The 19,687-nt window shown below is 45.3% G+C and overlaps 1 protein-coding gene across 4 annotated transcripts in view; it reads left to right on the top strand.

The window, feature by feature from the left end:
* ZC3H7B (zinc finger CCCH-type containing 7B) overlaps window positions 1-19,687 on the top strand; it is a 123,485-nt gene that overhangs the window by 8,188 nt on the left and 95,610 nt on the right. For all 4 annotated transcript variants that reach the window (XM_068252049.1, XM_068252046.1, XM_068252048.1 and 1 more), the window contains exons 2-6: window positions 4,457-4,517; window positions 4,611-4,650; window positions 6,263-6,460; window positions 19,359-19,517; window positions 19,600-19,680. In XM_068252049.1, coding sequence (XP_068108150.1) covers window positions 4,465-4,517; window positions 4,611-4,650; window positions 6,263-6,460; window positions 19,359-19,517; window positions 19,600-19,680 — 531 coding nt within the window. In that variant the 5' untranslated portion in view covers window positions 4,457-4,464. The remainder of the gene's footprint in view (window positions 1-4,456; window positions 4,518-4,610; window positions 4,651-6,262; window positions 6,461-19,358; window positions 19,518-19,599; window positions 19,681-19,687) is intronic.

Raw genomic sequence — 19,687 nt, forward strand, 5'->3', positions numbered from 1 at the left:
GAGAAATTACAAGTGTCCTATTTTTCTAGCAATAGTAGTCTTTGTTTCTCATGCAATGAGGTCCCGTTCCGGGACCAGTCCATGAAAAGTTCTGCGATAGGCCACTAATGGGAGTATTGGTTGGCACAAAAATCATTTAGGCTGGGTGCACATATAACATAAAATAAAAGGCTGCGATTTATGTCACGACCTTTTTTTTTATTTTTTTTTATTTTTTTTATGTTGTGTGCGTTTTCGGTGTGTTATCTCTTATCTTTGTATGCGTTTTTTTCTTTTGAGTTTTATGCAAATCACTAGGAAGACAAGAGGAAGCGAAAATGCATCAGAAAACATTTTTTTTTTCAACAAACGCATGTAAAATGCATACCATTGCATTTCCATTGACCTTCATTATATGCGTTTTTGATGAATACGCAACAAATCCAGCGTATTCCAACATGATTGGCTGAAGGCTCTTTCCCTCCTGTTTTCCCCTCCCACACCTCTGTTCCTCTCTGATTGGCCAATATTTCTCATGCTGAGACATTGCACTTTCTATAGTGGAGGGCAGGCAATGCATACACAATCAGGCATAGGAGAGTAAGGGAGGAAATGACATCAGGATTGGCTTCAAAATAGCCACACTTAAAATGGGAAATGCTAAGAAGGATTTTCCTTTTTTTTTTACTGTAGAAAAATCACTAAAATCAAAACGTGGACAGTGCAATACATACGGTATGTAGAGTTAGTATTTATCCACTTATGTATGTGGTTTTTTTTTTTCTGAGATAATATGGCTGACAGCTCCTCTTTAAAGTGAATCTAAACTGACACAAAAAAAAAAAAGTTTCCCTTACCTGGGGCTTCTACCAGCCCTCTGCAGCCTCCCTGTGCTCGCACCGTCACTGAACGAGCCTCAGGTCCCCTGCATTTCCCTAGTCTGGATTTGATGTACGGCCCCAGTTTGCGCTCCTCCTGATCGCATGCACAGTGTGAAAAATCTCTACTGCGCATGTGCAGAACACTCCAGGTAACGGAAGCGGGATCGAGGCCACGCATGTGCAGTGGCCCGTCGACTCGCTAGTTGGCTGGCCGGAAAAGGGTCGCTTCGGGGGCCTGGAGGAACACTTAGTGCCAACGCAAGTACAGGGTGGCTGCAGGGGGATGGTAGAAGCCCCAGGTAAGTGAAACTTTTTTTTTTTTTTTGTCAGTTCAAGTTCACTTTAAAGAGAAACTTAACCTGCTGAGCGGTATGGACGAGCTCAGCTCGTCCATTACCGCCAGAGGCTGCCGCTCAGGCCCTGCTGGGCCGATTTTAATGAAATAAAAAGCAGCACACGCAGCCGGCACTTTGCCAGCCGCGTGTGCTGCCTGATCGCCGCTGCAGCGCGGCGATCCGCCGCGTGCAGCGGCGAAAGAGGGTCCCCCCAGCCGCCCGAGCCCAGCGTAGCCGGAACAAACAGTTCCGGCCAGCGCTAAGGGCTGGATCGGAGGCGGCTGACGTCCATGACGTCACTCCGCTCGTCGCCATGGCGACGTGGTAAGCGAAACACGGAAGGCCGCTTATTGCGGCCTTCCGTGTTACTTCTGGCCGCCGGAGGCGATCGGAAGAACGCCTCCGGAGCGCCCTCTAGTGGGCTTTCATGCAGCCAACTTTCAGTTGGCTGCATGAAATAGTTTTTTTTTTTATTTAAAAAAAACCCTCCCGCAGCCACCCTGGCGATTTAATCAGAACGCCAGGGTGGTTAAGTCAAACAAAAAAAATGAGTTTTACTTACCTGGGGCTTCCAATAGTCCGCTGCAGCTGTCCGGTGCCCTCGCCGTCTCCCTCCGATCCTCCTGGCCCCGCCGGCAGCCACTTCCTGTTTCGCTGACAGGCTGGGGACGCGAGTGATTCTTCGCGTTCCTGGCCACAATAGCGCCATCTATGCTGCTATAGCATATATCATATACCATATAGCAGCATAGAGGGTGCTAATGTGTCTGGGAACGCGAAGAATCACTCGCGTCCCCAGCCTGTCAGCTCCTGTCACCGAAACAGGAAGTGGCTGCTGGCGGGGCTGGGAGGATCGGAGGGAGACAGCGAGGGCACCGGACAGCTGCAGGGGGCTAGATATCTTATCTAAAGTTTAGATAGTTTACACAGCAAATCTAGCTGCAAACAGCTTCAAAAGTTTATGATTTTTGATTCCTGTGATACAATGAGGGCAGCCATGTTCTGTTTGTCTCATTACACACAGGCAAGCTGATGGCATCTCAGCCTCCCCTCCTCCCCTGTGCCTCTGAAATCTCTAGCTAGTAATCTCCTCCTGCCCAGACTGAGCTCCCATAAACCCTTGCTACATGAGTCTGAAAATGCCAAGGCTCTCTGAAGCTGTGGGCAAGGCTTGTTTAGTTTATAGGGAATTAGAGTATTAAAACAAAACTAAAAAAGTATTTGGCTTGAGGAATGCCCTATAAACTATATGAAAGGAATACATTTATGCAATGAGTTTATCTCGGATACACTTTTAAGTATTCACTTTAAACTCCCTTAAAAGTCATTGGGCTCAATATTTAAAAAGAAACAAAAAAAAAAAGATGCTTACCTAAGGAGAGGGAAAGCTATGTGTCCTAATGAGCCTTCTCTCTCCTCTGCCGGTGCTCTCGTTCCTTCGCTGGCTCCCCTGTTTGACTCCCCCGCCGCGGGGGACTTCAGAAGTCTTTGGGAGCCGAGTCATCCCGAAGACGGGCACTCGCTCGTGCGCAGCATGTAGCGGCCCATCTTCAGGAGGACTCGGGCTCACGAAGACTTCCCGAAGCCTTCCTTCGGCGGCGGAGATAGCAGCATTTGGCTGCATTGGTCGACTGTTGCTATGGGAGATCCTGAGCTGGAATGGGCACCGGGAGAGGGGAGGGAAGGCTTATTAGTACCCAGACCCCTCCCTCTCCTGTAGTAAGTTTCTGGCTTTTTTTTTTTTTTTTAATCCCGATTCCCAATGACTTTAACCACTTCACCACTGAGGGGTTTTACCCCCTGAGCACCAGAGCAATTTTCACCTTTCAGCGCTCCTTCCATTCATTCGTCTATAACTTTATCATTACTTATCGCAATGAAATGAACTATATCTTGTTTTATCCGCCACCAATTAGGCTTTCTTTAGGTGGGACATTATGCCAAGAATTATTTTTTTCTAAATGTGTTTTAATGGGAAAATAGGAAAAATGTGGGGAAAAAAAATATTTTTCAGTTTTCGGCCATTATAGTTTTTAAATAATGCATGCTACTGTAATTAAAACCCATGAAATGTATTTGCCCTTTTGTCCCGGTTATAAAACCGTTTAAATTATGTCCCTATCACAATGTTTGCCGCCAATATTTTATTTGGAAATGTGCATATTTTTTTTTTCAGTTTTGCGTCCATCCCTAATTACAAGCCCATAGTTTATAAAGTAAGTGTTATACCCTCTTGACATAAATATTTAAAAAGTTCAGTCCCTAAGGTAACTATTTATGTATTTTTTTTTTAATTGTAAATTTTTGAAATTTTTTTTTTAATTACAAAAAAAAAAAAAAAAAAAAAAATGGGAAGTGTGGGAGGTAATGAGTTAATTTTTTGTGTAACCCTCATTTATTTCTATGTGAAAAATGCTTAGGGTGTAGTTTTACTATTTGGCCACAAGATGGCAACAGTAACTTTTTGTGTATTGAGACCTTCCGGACGCTTGCAGGAAGTATAAGGAGGCTGTGAGTGTTTGTTATTTTTCACAATGATCGCGCTGCCCATCGGAGAGCAGCGGATCATTGCTGGGCTTAGATCAACGAACGGGAATGGATTTTCCCGTTCATTGATCTCCGGGCGAGCGGGCGGCGGCGTGTTTACTAGCGGAGGGCGGCGTGTTTACGAGCGGGAGCGCGGACAGCGTCGGGAACGCGGAAAGTACAGATTTCTCCGTCCCTGGGGGTTAAAGGATGGAAAAAGGGACGGAGAAATACGTACGGGCGGGGGTAAAGTGGTTAAAGAGGAACTCCAGTAAAAATAATGTAGTGCTTCATTTTTACAATAATTATGTATAAATGATTTAGTCAGTGTTTGCCCATTGTAAAATATTTTAAATCCCTGATTTACATTCTGACATTTATCACATGGTGACATTTTTACTGCTGGCAGGTGATGTAGCTGCTGCATGCTTTTTTGGCTATTTCCCACAATGCAGCAATGTTCAGAGACAGGAAACTGCCAGGAGTACGTACTCAAGTTTCTTATGGGAGGGGTTTCACCACAATATCAGTCATACAGCGCCCCCTGATGGTCTGTCTGTGAAAAGGAATAGATTTCTCATGTGAAAAAGGGCATCAGCTACTGATTGGGATATAGTTCAATTCTTGGCGTTTCTCTTTAAAGAATGACACTGAAGTATGCGCCAGCTATGAGCAGATAAGTTGTTGTCCTCCGGGTGTCGGTTTAGTGACTCTTCTCGTTGGCTTGCTTTCCAGGTGCCTCTATGGAGAGACGAAAACGCAAAGAAGATATCGAAAAGGGCTTGCAGTTCATTCAGTGAGTCCTTCTTGGAATTTCAGCATGTGTGTCGTACGGGTTTCTGTCTCTCTCTTGGTTTACAATTGTGTTTTTTCCCCCCTTTTTTAACAGGTCCACGATACCTTTCAATGGGGGTCAGGATGCCTACAAGGTAAAAGGAACCATTTAAAAAAATTGCTAACAATTCAGCGCACTATATTTGGGATCAAAGATGGTTATTTATAGGATAGGATTTTTTTACAGCTTGCATTCAAATGAATGTAGATTGGAATTGGGCCAATCAGATGTTCTCCCTAATGATTTTGGCTAGCTCAGTTCAAAATTTGCATGATCTCAGTGACTGATGGGATTTATGTTTTTTTTGGGGGGGGGGAGGGGGGGGGGGGGTTCAATCTAGTCAAATTGGTTAGCATTTTTTTTGCCCGTTAACCCATCGTTTCCAATTGTCCGTAACCATTGAATTGGACGATTGATCGTCTGTGAGATTGTATCGTTAATGGGCACCATAAGGAAGATCAGAATATCTGTTGCTAGCCAGGACCCATCATTTGTTTGGTGGGGGGTTAGGATTTTTGTATGTACACCCTGCACTGTACATATTAGGTTTTCCACTGACGAAGCCCTTCTCAGGTGAAACATGTTGGGTTGTGTATATGGGTGTTTTTGAGGGGTGATCCATAGTTCTCACTAACTGCCCACTAGCAACGAGCCAGTCCTCTCCTTCCTTCCACTTCCTGTTTCCCCCCTTTGTAGTGTAGAGCTTGGGGGTGGAGATACTTAGCATTGCAGTGTTCTGCCCCAGAATTTTCTCCAGCTGGGTGGCATGAAAAAGTAGCTGGGTGGGGCACAGCAGGAGAATGCAGTTCTGTGTACAGCAGATGAGGAGGTGAGCTGATGACAGCCGGGTGGCCACCAAAATTGGCCGGGTGGAGCACCCAGCTAAGAGAGCCTGGGGAGAACACTGCATTGTATAGTATTGGTGTCAGAATTCAATACGTCGTTCCGAATACAACTAAACACCAACACTTCAGCACTGAACCAGCAGATGGGGTCAGGGGTCAGTTCACTTACTTGCGCTTCACAGCGTGTTTCGTGTCAATGATATTTCCTTCTTTCAGCTTTGGAAGGAGAATGCATCTGAGTCACGTAAAACACGTCAGGCAGTGCAAGTAGGTGAGCTGCCCTCGACCCTTGTTGTTCAGTGCTGAAGTGTTTGTTTTTCAGGTGAATTCGGAACCATGTTCCGAATGCGAACACAGACATGAGCGTTGTACCACTCAATGAGAGACACTCTGACAATTCCTTCTGAGATGATCCAATGTGCCTATTTTAGAGAATTTGAGGTGTGCTGAAATGGCACATCTGCTCTGACTATTGATATTGATTTGCTGACATTTTTTTTGTTTGTTGGGGTTATGTTTTTTTTACTCCCTGTATATGTCTACTCCTGACAAAGCCCTTCTTGGGTGAAACATGTTGTGTTGTGGATATACGTGTTTTTGGGGGGTGGTCACTAGGGGGCAGTGTGAGACAATGTCCGAGGACTTCTGCTTTCAGTTTCTATATTTTCTGCTAGTAGAGAGAGATCAAAGCATTCCAAGAATATACAGTACAACGACTTCTGCTGACTGAGGTCAAAAGGCGTGCTATTGAAAAAAGTTGATTTTTAGCGAGTCTATGGGACATTTTCCTCTAGGAAACCATCTGAAAAATGGTAAATCTGCTGCGTTTTCTGACTTAAAACCTTTCGTTTCTCCAAACAGCATTTCCTTCAAGAGTTGGTGGAGAATTTATATAAGGAAGGAAATGACCTCTACCGGGAAAAGAAAGCAAAGCTGGCACTGGGACAGTATATGGAAGCCTTGAATGTATCTGATTATGCGTCATGTGAAGGACTTGTGCTTTGCGAAGAACTTCTGTGCCATCTGTACGTGAACCGATCCTGCTGCTATTACTCCCTGGTGAGTGAGGGCGCCGCAAAGTGTGTGTGTGTGTGTGTGTGTGGGGGGGGGGGGGGGCTCATATAACTTTTCCGAATCAAGCTGCTGCCCCAATACTTAATCCTTTGTTGGGACAGAGTTTAATGTAGATCTTTATCCCAAAATGTGCCATCTGCACTGACTGCAGCAGTATGTACCTTGAAGGCCACCATACCTGTATGCTGGGACCTGGGTTAGTGTCCTCCTGCAGTCACCACCGGTCCCCGTATGCCGCCTGTAATAACTTTGACTTTAAAGTCGGAGAAATTAATTCAGGCAGAGGTAAAACTCTTCCCTCCTTGACTGACCTGTTGCCGCCCTTCTCTACTCTATTACCGCCCATCCCCGCCCTCTTTCACATAACCCCACCCCTCTGTGGCCTCGCCTGTGTGGCTCTCCCGGCTCAATGTGGAGAGAGCGAGGCGAGATGTGTGCCGCAATACAGTCAGTCTTCCAATTCAGCCATGGCAGCTACCATACCTATTTAAGCGCTGGAGCTTGGTCACTCGTGGCCTAGGTCACTTGTGCCATTTAATTCCGAAGTGCCATTTATTACAAAGTGCTTTACAACTTACCAAGAATTTACCAAGAATTCACCCAGGAATTCAAACAGGATTCAACAGCCACAGGACTCTGCTGGAAACAACTACTCTGCATCCACAACAGCCTCCAATGCTATTGCTAAAAATGCCACTGCTGGACATATGCTGCACAGCCAAGTAGACTCTCTGCTTCTTTATTTACACAGGTTTGCTTGCACTAACTGCATACTCATATAAACTGTTTAGTGGTTGGAAATTTCCTGGTAATAATCAGAGACCATTACCATGTTTACTGCACTTTTTCTTATGTTCTGCCTGTCTGCAAACATCTACAAGTTGCATTGCAATATGCATCCTCCCAGTGTACCACACTCCATATTCATTTCACCTGCTCTGCTTTCCTCACCTTACTCAGCTTCTCATGAACTGTTAGCTCTCCTGAAATCTCTCTCTCCCTCCAGCAGCTCAAAAACCTCACAAACATTTAAATCCCATTCACATTTGCTTACTCTCTCCCTCCTACTCTTACTTGCAGCTGGTGATATATCACCCAATCCTGGGCCACAGCTTGCTGCCAGACAAGCATCCCCTGCTGACCTGCTTCATACACTTCACAGCGCTCTGTCCACAAATAACTTAAACACCCATCCTCGCTCCAACCTTATTTCCATCCATCCCACCCACAAACACATGCTCCCCCTACCCTGCGGTCTCTGGAATGCCAGATCCGTCCGCAACAAACTTACAGAGGTCCACAACCTCTTCCTCTCCAAATCCCTCACCATCCTCGCACTCACTGAGACATGGCTCACCCCCTCTGACTCTGCCGCAGAGGCTGCCCTCTCCTACGGGGGGCTTCACCTCAGTCACACCCCCAGACCAGACAACAGGACTGGGGGAGGGGTGGGTCTGCTCCTCTCCCCATCCTGCACCTTCCGTGTCCTCACCCCACCTACCTCCCTACAATTCACATCATTCGAGGCCCACACCATCCGCCTCTACCACCCCCTCCCTGCCATTGTTGCAGTCTTATACCGCCCTCCGGGCTCCAGCCCCCAATTTCTCGATGACCTTGCCTCCTGGCTCCCTCACATCCTCTCCTCTGACCTCCCCACCATCATCCTTGGGGATTTCAATATTCCCATCGATGAAGCCCAGAGCTCCGCTGTGACCCGGCTACTCACCATTGCCAACTCACTTGGACTAGTACAACACGCCAACACCCCCACTCACACTGCAGGTCACACTCTCGACCTTATATTCACTAAATCCACCACCATTGCAGACCTTGACATCGCACCTTTTCCACCCTCAGACCATCACCTTCTCACCTTCAACCTCCTCACGGAAGGCACCTCCAAATTAGCCACCCACCCACCTGGTCGATGGCAGCGAGACCTACGCAAGCTCAACCCTAGCGTCCTTGCTGACCCCCTCCATGCCCTCTCCTCCACTCTCCCCACCCTAACCTGTCCAAATCTTGCTGCAGCTCAGTATCACCAAACTCTCTCATCAGCCCTAGACAAAGCTGCTCCACCAATATTTCACTGCAACCGACCCCCTAACCCCCAGCCCTGGCGCACTACCCATACTCGCATCCTCCAGAGGAAAACACGCACCACTGAATCGGAAATGGAGAAAAACTAGACATAACCAGGATTTCCTACAGTACAAGACCAACCTGCTGCAGTTCCACACTGCCCTTGCTCATGCGAAGCAAGAATACTTTACCAAGCTCATCGGAGCACAAGCTTCCAACTCCCGGCGTCTTTTTGCCACCTTCAACTCCCTGCTTAAGCCCACCCCCCCACCCTCCGTTTCCTCCCTCTCTGCCACAGATTTAGCCACCCACTTCACCAACAAAATTGTCTCCATCCGCCAGGAAATATCCAATCTCCAATCTTCACCTCCCACCCCCTCCCAACCAGCTCCTCCTCCACCCTATCCTCCCCTCACATCCTTCACTCCTACTACTACCACCGAGGAAGTCAACCACCTACTGCAGACTTCCCATACCACTACTTCCGCCTTCAATGAGTCCTTGTCCACCCCCAACCACCTCTCGGTGGGAGTCCCCCAAGGTTCGGTCCTTGGCCCCCTACTGTTCACCCTATACACATCCTCCATTGGCAAGGTTATCTCCTCCATGGGTTTTAACTATCATCTGTATGCAGATGACACCCAGATCTACCTCCACACCCCCTGACCTGTCCACCACGACCATGGACAAGGTCTCCTCTTGCCTATCAGCCATCTCCTCCTGGATGTCCGCTAGGTTCCTGAAACTAAATCTAGACAAAACGGAATTTATGATCTTCCCACCCCGGCCATCCACGAACCTCCCTGATGTGCATGTCACTGTTAACCACACTACCATTCGCCCTACCTCTCAAGCCCGCTGTCTGGGTGTCACCCTGGACTCCGCACTCTCCTTTACTTCCCACATCCAAAACCTCACAAAGTCCTGCAACTTCCACCTTCGTAACATCTGTAAGATTCGCCCTTTCCTGACCTCTGCCACCACCAAACTCCTCATCCATGCCCTCATAATTTCCCGCCTTGACTACTGCAATGCCCTGCTGTCTGGTCTCCCTATGACCCGAACAGCCCCACTGCAGTCCATCATGAATGCGGCAGCCAGAATTATCCACTGCTCCCATCGCTCCACCACGGCAGATCCCCTCCTAGAATCCCTCCACTGGCTTCCTATCCAGTCCAGAATCAGATTCAAGATACTGTGTCTGACCTACAAATCTGTCCACAAAACCTGTCCAACCTACATTTCTGATCTTACTCAGAGATACACACCAAGCCGCTCACTCCGCTCCTCCAATGAACTTCGCCTAACCGCCCCCCGCATCACCCAGTCCCATGCATGCCTCCAGGACTTCTCAAGAGCTGCTCCAACACTATGGAACTCCCTACCTCTACCCATTAGGGCAGCCCCCTCCTTCAACATCTTCAAGAAAGCCCTCAAAACTCACCTTTTCACTCTGGCCTACTACCCCTCACAAGTGCTCTAAACCTACAGCTGAACTCTGGTCCCCTACCGTTCGTGTCCTTACCTCTCCCTCTAGATTGTAAGCCTTTGGGCAGGGTCCTCCTCCTTTTGTGTCCTACCTGATCATGCACCTCCATTACTGTGCACCCATGCTATGCATCTGAGTGAACCTAACTTGCCTAATCTCCATGCTCCATCCAGTGACTGACTAAGCATTACCTTGTACTAATACTGTGCTGTGTGATCTCCATGCTCCCCTCCAGTGACTAAGCATTACCCTGTACTCATACTGTGCTGTGTGATCTCCATGCTCCCCTCCAGTGACTAAGCATTACCTTGTACTCATACTGTGCTGTGTGATCTCCATGCTCCCCTCCAGTGACTAAGCATTACCTTGTACTCATACTGTGCTGTGTGATCTCCATGCTCTATCCAGTGACTAAGCATTACCTTGTACTCATACTGTGCGGTGTGATCTCCATGCTCCATCCAGTGACTAAGCATTACCTTGTACTCATACTGTGCTGTGTGATCTCCATGCTCCCCTCCAGTGACTAAGCATTACCCTGTACTCATACTGTGCTGTGTGATCTCCATGCTCCCCTCCAGTGACTAAGCATTACCTTGTACTCATACTGTGCTGTGTGATCTCCATGCTCCCCTCCAGTGACTAAGCATTACCCTGTACTCATACTGTGCTGTGTGATCTCCATGCTCCCCTCCAGTGACTAAGCATTACCCTGTACTCATACTGTGCTGTGTGATCTCCATGCTCCCCTCCAGTGACTAAGCATTACCCTGTACTCATACTGTGCTGTGTGATCTCCATGCTCCCCTCCAGTGACTAAGCATTACCTTGTACTCATACTGTGCTGTGTGATCTCCATGCTCCCCTCCAGTGACTAAGCATTACCCTGTACTCATACTGTGCTGTGTGATCTCCATGCTCCCCTCCAGTGACTAAGCATTACCTTGTACTCATACTGTGCTGTGTGATCTCCATGCTCCCCTCCAGTGACTAAGCATTACCTTGTACTCATACTGTGCTGTGTGATCTCCATGCTCCCCTCCAGTGACTAAGCATTACCTTGTACTCATACTGTGCTGTGTGATCTCCATGCTCCCCTCCAGTGACTAAGCATTACCTTGTACTCATACTGTGCTGTGTGATCTCCATGCTCCCATCCAGTGACTAAGCATTACCTGGCACTCATACTATGCTGTGTGATCTCCATGCTCCATCCAGTGACTAAGCATTACCTTGTACTCATACTGTGCTGTGTGATCTCCATGCTCCCATCCAGTGACTAAGCATTACCTGGTACTCATACTGTGCTGTGTGATCTCCATGCTCCATCCAGTGACTAAGCATTACCTTGTACTCATACTGTGCTGTGTGATCTCCATGCTCCATCCAGTGACTAAGCATTACCTTGTACTCATACTGTGCTGTGTGATCTCTATGCTCCATCCAGTGACTAAGCATTACCTTGTACTCATACTGTGCTGTGTGATCTCCATGCTCCCATCCAGTGACTAAGCATTACCTGGTACTCATACTGTGCTGTGTGATCTCCATGCTCCATCCAGTGACTAAGCATTACCTGGTACTCATACTGTGCTGTGTGATCTCCATGCTCCATCCAGTGACTAAGCATTACCTTGTACTCATACTATGCTGTGTGATCTCCATGCTCCATCCAGTGACTAAGCATTACCTTGTACTCATACTGTGCTGTGTGATCTCCATGCTCCCATCCAGTGACTAAGCATTACCTGGCACTCATACTATGCTGTGTGATCTCCATGCTCCATCCAGTGACTAAGCATTACCTTGTACTCATACTGTGCTGTGTGATTTCCATGCTCCATCTAGTGACTAAGCATTACCTTGTACTCATACTGTGCTGTGTGATCTCCATGCTCCCCTCAAGTGACTAAGCATTACCTTGTACTCATACTGTGCTGTGTGATCTCCATGCTTCCCACCAGTGACTAAGCATTACCTTGTACTCATACTGTGCTGTGTGATCTCCATGCTCCATCCAGTGACTAAGCATTACCTTGTACTCATACTGTGCTGTGTGATCTCCATGCTCCATCCAGTGACTAAGCATTGCCTGGTACTCATACTGTGCTGTGTGATCTGGTTTTCTTGTATTCCTGTATTGTCATTTTGCTGCATGTCACCCCTAAATATTGTCTGCAACCTAAATTAATGTTCAGCGCTGCGTAATATGTTGGCGCTTTATAAATACAATAAATAAATAATAAATAAAATACATATGGATGTCTGCAATGGGGCCCCTAATGTTATTGGTGCTGGTTTCGCCAATCCCCACCACAAATTTCATTTTTTTATCATTTATAAATCTGCTCTTTTTTGTCAATATGGCCGCGATGCTTGGAAGTAGTTCTGGGGGTCGCGGCCATGCTGGAAAAAAAGCCAATTTATTAATGAAAATAAAAACATGAAAACAGCAGCGGGGAGCGGTGAAACTGACACCAATAATATTAGGGAGTCCCACTGCAGACGTACATATGTTTATACATCTGTATATAAAGGGTTACAGATCTGCTTTAACCACTTCAGCCCTCAGTCGTGTTTCACTTTATGCATACGAGCAATTTTCACCTCTCATTCATTAGCCTATAACTTTATCACTACTTACCACAATGAACTGATCTATGTCTTGATTTTTCCGCCACCAATTAGGCTTTCTTTGGGGGGTACATTTTGCTAAGAGCTACTTTACTGTAAATGTATTTTAACAGGTAGAATAAGAAAAAAAGGAAAAAATTCATTATTTCTCAGTTTTTTTGGCCATTATAGTTTTAAAATAATACATGCCTCCATAATTAAAACCCACGTATTGTATTTTCCTAATAGTCCCGGGTATTACACCGTTTAAATTATATCCCTATCACAATGTATGGCGACAATATTTTATTTGGAAACTAGCTGATTGACCGGCGTTGCCCGGGTATGTATTTGGCTACTGTTGGCTCCGCCCACTTTTCCTAACCCTAACACACAAACACTCAATGACCAAGTTTGTGAGCTTTGCGGTCTTTGGAATCAATAATTTGCATTGAAATGAAAAAAATCTGATTGGCTGTTTGTGGCTCCACCCCCTTTTTTGAATTTGAACCCCAGTCACCCAATGACACAACTGTAGCAGGTTTGAGGCCTGTGCCATTAACAGTGCAAGAATGGCAGCAATTAAATATTCCCCTTGAGAAGCAATAGGTGAAGTTTGATTCACTTTTGTAGGCTCCACCCACTTTTCTGAATATTAATCCCAGTCACCCAGTGACCAACTGTGCAAAGTTTGAGATCCCTGCCATTAACAGTGTAAGAATGGCTGCAGTATACATTTTCCCAGTGAAATTTGTATTTGTCTCCACCCACTAATGACCTGGAACTGCCCGCCCGTGTATGTATTTGACCGCCCACTTTTTCTAACCCTAATGCACGAACACTCAATGACCAAGTTTGTGAGCTTTGGGGTCTTTGGCATCAATAATTTGTATATTCCCATAGAAATTAAACAAATCAGATTGGCTGTTTGTGGCTGCGCCCCTCTCCAACATTTGAACCCCAGTCACCCAATGACCAACTATAGCAGGTTTGAGGCATCTGCTACAGCCCCGTTTCTATGGGCGTGTGATACGTGCAATCGGCCGGGGCGCTTTATTGTGCGGCAGGAGGGGGGGGGGGCGCCAGAGCGGGGGAACGGATATAATAGTTATAACTCACCTTCTTCATCCGTTCCCCTGCAGTTTCAATATCTTTCCTCTCCCGGCGTCCGTCGCCTGGTAACAGCGCCCCCTGTGATGACATACCGCATGTCATCACAGGAAGCGCTGTTACTAATGAGATAGATGCCGGGAAAGGAAGGACATTGAAGCAGCGCGGGTTCGGCGGAAGCAGGTGAGTTATTACTATTATGTCCGCTCCCCCCGCTCCTGCGCCCAACTCATGCCGCCCATACCTGCGGGAACCTACCTAACACCTATGTTGCGGGGCACCTACCTATTTAACCTAAACTGCGGTAACCTACCTAACTAACCTATACTGCGGGAACCTACCTACCTAACCTATACTGCGTGAACCTACCTACCTAACCTATACTGCGGGAACCTACCTAACTAACCTATAATGCGGGAACCTACCTAACTAACCTATACTGCGGGAACTAACCTAACTAACCTATACTGCGGGAACCTACCTAGCCAAGCTATACTGCGGGAACCTACCTAGCCAAGCTATACTGTGGGAACCTACCTAACTATCCAATACTACGGGAACCTACCTAACTAACCTATACTGCGGGAACCTACCTAACTAACCTATACTGCGGGAACCTACCTAGCCAAGCTATACTGTGGGAACCTACCTAACTATCCTATACTGCGGGAACTTAACTAACTAACCTATACTGCGGGAACCTACCTAACTAACCTATACTGCAGGAACCTACCTAATTAACCTATACTGCGAGAACCTACCTAGCCAAGCTATACTGCGGGAACCTACCTAACTATCCTATACTGCCGGAACCTACCTCTATAACCTATACTGGGGGAACCTACCTATCTAACCTATACTGGGGGAACCTACCTATCTAACCTATACTGGGGGAACCTACCTATCGAACCCATACTGGGGGAACCTACCTATCTAACCCATACTGGGGGAACCTACCTATCTAACTTATACTGCGGGCACCTACCTATCTAAACTATACTGGGGGTACCTACCTATCTAACCCACACTGGTGGCAACTATACGGGCTACCCTATACTGGAGACACCAACGTAGATAACCTATAAAGCAGGCACCTACCTATCTAACCTACACTGGGGGCAACTATATAGGCTACCCAATACTGGAGGCACCTACGTAGCTAACCTGTACAACCTGTACTGCGGGCACCTATGCCGGGCTCCATGGGGGGGGAGGGGGGGGATTTTTACACCCTCACCCTGGGTGAAATTTAGCCTAGAACCTGCTCTGATCTGCTATTACCAGTGTAAAAATGGCAGCAATTTAAATATTCCCTTTGAAAATCAACAGGTGAATTTTGATTGGCTATTATAGGCTCCACCCACTTCCCTGAATATTAATCTCAGTCACCCAGTGACCATCTTGGCAAAGTTTGAGATCCCTGCCATTAACAGTGAAGAAGGCCTGCAGTTTACATTTTCCCAGTGAAATTTGTTTTTGGCTCTGCCCACTTTTTGTAACCTGGACACACAGTCACGCAATGACCAAGTTTGTGAGCTTTGGGTCCTTGGCATCAATAATCTGTATTTTCCCAGTGAAATGAAACACATCTGATTGGCTGTGGCTCTAGTCTATCCCCTTTTCTGAATTTTAACCCCAGTGACCCAATGACCAACTGTATCAGGTTTGAGGCTTGTGCCATTAACAGTGCAAAAATGGCAGCAATTTTAATCTTCCCTTTGAATATCAACAGGTGAATTTTGATTGGCTTTTTTTAGGCTCCACCCACTTTTCTGTATAATAATCTGTGCCATTAACAGTGCAAGAATTGCAGCAATGTAAATATTCCCCTTGAAAATCAAAAGATGAATTTTGATTGACTGCTGTACACTCCACCCACTTTCCTGAATATTAATCCTAGTTACCCAGTGGCCAACTGTGTCAAGTTTGAGAACCCTGCCAATAACAGAATGGCTGAAATCAATCTAACAAATCTTATTGGCTGTTTGTGGCTCCACCGCCTTTAGTGAATTTGGTCTCCAGTCACCCAATGACTGACTGTATCAGGTTTGAGGCCTCTGCCATTAACAGTGTAAGAATGATAGCAATGTAAATATTCCCCATGAAAATCAATAGGTGAATTTTGATTGGCTGTTGTAGGCTCCACCCACATTTCTGAATAATAATCCCAGGCACCCAGTGGCCAATTGTATCAAGTTTGGGAATCCTGCCATGTAAAAAATTAAGTTTCTGGCACCACCCACTTTTTGTAACCTTGACATATAGTCACTCAATTACCAAGTTTATCAGCTTTGGGGTCCTTGGTATCAATACTTTGTATATCTGATTGGCTGTTTGTGGCTCTGCCCCTTTCTGAATTTGAACCCCAGTCACCCAGTGATCAGCTGTACCAGGTTTGAGGCATCTGCTATTAACAGTATAAGAATGGTTGCAGTTTAAATATTCCCTTTGAAAATCAAAAGTTGAATTTTGATTGGCTGTTGTAAGCTCCACCCACTTTCCAAAATCTTAATCACATTCACCCAGTGACCATCTGGGCAAAGTTTGAGAACCCTGCCATTAACAGTGTAAGAATGGCTGCAGTTTATATTTTCCCAGTAAAAGTTGTTTTGGCTCCGCCCACTTTTTGTAACATTGACACACAGTCACCCAGTGACCAAGTGTGTGAGCTTTCAGGTTCCTGGCATCAAAAATGTGTGAATGGAAGCAGTTTATCCAGCAAAGAAATCTGATTGGCTGTTTGTGGCCCCGCCCCTTTAGTGAATTTGGACCCCAGTCACCCAATGACCGACTGTAGCAAGTTTGAAGCCTCTGCCATAAACAGTGTAAGAATGGCAGCAGTTTAAATATTCCCCTTTAAACGCAATAGGTGAATTTTGATTGGCTGTTGTAGGCTCCACCCACTTTCCAAAATCTTAATCTCATTCACCCAGTGACCAACTGTGGCAAGTTTGAGAACCCTGCGATTAACAGTGTAAGAATGGCTGCAGTTTACATTTTCCCATTTAAAATGAACGGCTGAAATTTGGCTGTTTTATGCCCCGCCCACTTTTCCTGGATTTGTAACCTCGGTCACCAAGTGACCAACTGTGCCAAGTGTGGGGACTCTGGCTTGATTACTGTGAGAATGGCAGCCTTTTACATTTTTTCCATTGACTTGAATGGATGAAATCTGATTTGCTGTTTGTAGCTCCGCCCAGTTGTGCAGGAGGGACGCGAGACCCCCAGAACATATCATCCCAGGTAGTAAGGGATCAGTGTACCAAGTTTCGTTCAAATCGGTCAAGCCGTTTTCGCGTGATAGCGGCACATACACACATACATACATACATACATACATACATACATACATACATACATACATACATACATACATACATACATACATACATACATACATACATCCGATTTTATATATATATATATATATATATATATATATATATATATATATATATATATATATATATATATATATATATATATATATATATATATATATATATATATATATATATATATATATATATATATATATATATATATATATATATATATATATATATATATATATATATATATATATATATATATATATATATATATATATATAGATAAAAGTCCATCACTATTTACAAGCTTATAATTAAAAAAAAAAATTCATCTTTACATGGATATTTAAAAAGTTTAGACCCTTAGGTAATTTTTTTTTTTTTTTTATTGTATTTTTTTTTCTTTAATTAAAAATTTTATTTGGGTATTTTTGGGAGGGTGGGATGTAAAGAAAAGTATTTTTTTTTTTTTTTTAGATATCCCATAGTTGTATTTTATATTTTAAATCTACGTTTAAGTTTTTACCGTTTCATTGTTTTTTCTCAATGGTGTATTCATTGAAGTATTCCAGAGCTAAAATCTACAACCCATTGACCCTTTTTATCTCTTTCCTTCTCTGACGCCATTTTCTGCTAGCAAAGTGTTTTATAGTTGTCATTTCTTATCAGTGAGGGTCACACTGTAGTCACTTCCTGTCTGAGTCAGGACTGAGTCAGCCACTTACATACCTGATATTTAACTCTTTCAGGCAGAGAAAGGAAAAAAAGGAACACAGCATAGTTATTTGTGTGCTAGGCACTGTACATACCCATGTTTATCTCATCATGTCACATGTCACCTCGGGTATCCTTTAAAGGATAACTATTGCAAATCATTTCATTTTTAATCATCCCACTGTGGACACATCAATTATACAGAAGACTTACTGTCATTTTTTATTTTATGTTGTGGCCCTTTAATTATAAATATCTCAATGTAACCCGTTTCCGTCAGTCCCTTGTTAGGTATTGTAGTCAAAAAAACAAACTGATGGTTTTGCCCTGCTCTCCCTAACTGTCAAAACTGTGCCATACAGACTCGTGCTCTGTCCCTCTACCTTTATGTAGTGCCGTTACATCCAGGGGACCCCCGCACCCCTGGCATCCTGCAGGCATTAGGGTAGTCAGCGCGGATTCTGCTGCGCAATGAGCCGCTCTCCCCCTTCCTTCAATTCCCCGCTTCTCTGTAGTACTGCTGTGCATTGCGCCGCTCTGCCTTTAATCACCGTAGCTCTGCCTCTGATGACATAGCAGACTGAGCCACGCCTCCTCTCTATTCATTCGCCTCTGATCAGCTCAATGTGCAGCCGCGGTAGCAGTACAGCAGTACTCTACAGCAGAGAAGCGGTGAATTGAAGGAAGGCGGAGAGCGGCTCAATGCGCAGCAGAATCCACGTTGACAGCTGCCTCCCGTAATGCCTGCAGGATGCCAGGAGTGCGGGGGTCTTCTGGATGTAACAGCACTACATAAGGTAGACGGACAGCGCGTGAGTCTGTATGACAGTTAGGGAGAGCAGGGCAAAGCCATCGTTTTTTTTTTTTTTTTTTTTTTTTTTTACTACAATACCTAACAAGCCTCCCCCTGCTATGGAGTTATAGATACAAATGTCCGTCAGCGTTAGTTCAGGGACTGACGGAAACAGGTTACATTGAGATATGTATAATTAAAGGGCCACAACAGAAAAAGACAGTAAGGCTTCTGTATAATTGATGTATCTACTGTGGGATGATTAAAAATGAAATGATTCGTGGTAGTGGTCTTTTAAAGTGGATCTGAGATGAACTTTTACTCATTGCATAATTGTGTTCCTTTCCTACTGTTTATAGGGCATTCCTCAAGCCAAATACTTTCTGGTTTTAATACTCAAATTCCCTATAAACTAAACAAGACCCGCCCACAGTTTTTCAGAGAGCCTTGGCAGTAGCAAGCATATATATATGTTACTTGTTATAGTTGGTTTTTCATCTCGGATCCGCTTTAAAGTAATTTTGTTGCAAATTAAAAATAAATAAATAAAGGGAGTCAGATATTCAGCTATGGAGAGTGAGACTCTGGATGTCGGAGTTTTCCTGGTCCTCTCTCAATGTCCACATTCCAGCGCTGTCCCCGGTTCAAATTTGCTGCCTCCGGGAGCCGTCGGAAGGACTCTGTCACACACTATCCATACTGTCAAACGTTTGGCAGATCCTTACTAACCATGATCTGTCCCACCAGGGTCTGTACGAGAAGTCTTTGGAAGACAGCGAGGAAGCTCTGAAACTAGACAAAGAGAACACAAAAGCGCTGTATCGCAAAGCCAAAACTCTGGACAAGCTCGGGAAGCACCAGGAAGCCTATAGCTGCATCAGTAACAGGATACTGACCCTTGTGCAGGTACGCTGCGCCCAGTGGGGACCTCTGACACTCTGTGTGGCTGTGACATCACTATACTGTACTGTTCTTCTTGCTTCCCCAGGATGAGAGCGTCACGGAGCTGGCGCAGGAACTGGTTCGCAAACTTGGGATGAAGGAGCGCAGAGCGTACAAGAGGCCGCAGGTATGTA

This window comes from Hyperolius riggenbachi, chromosome 9, assembly GCF_040937935.1.
Source record: "Hyperolius riggenbachi isolate aHypRig1 chromosome 9, aHypRig1.pri, whole genome shotgun sequence".
In the NCBI taxonomy this organism is placed as follows: Eukaryota; Metazoa; Chordata; class Amphibia; order Anura; family Hyperoliidae; genus Hyperolius; species Hyperolius riggenbachi.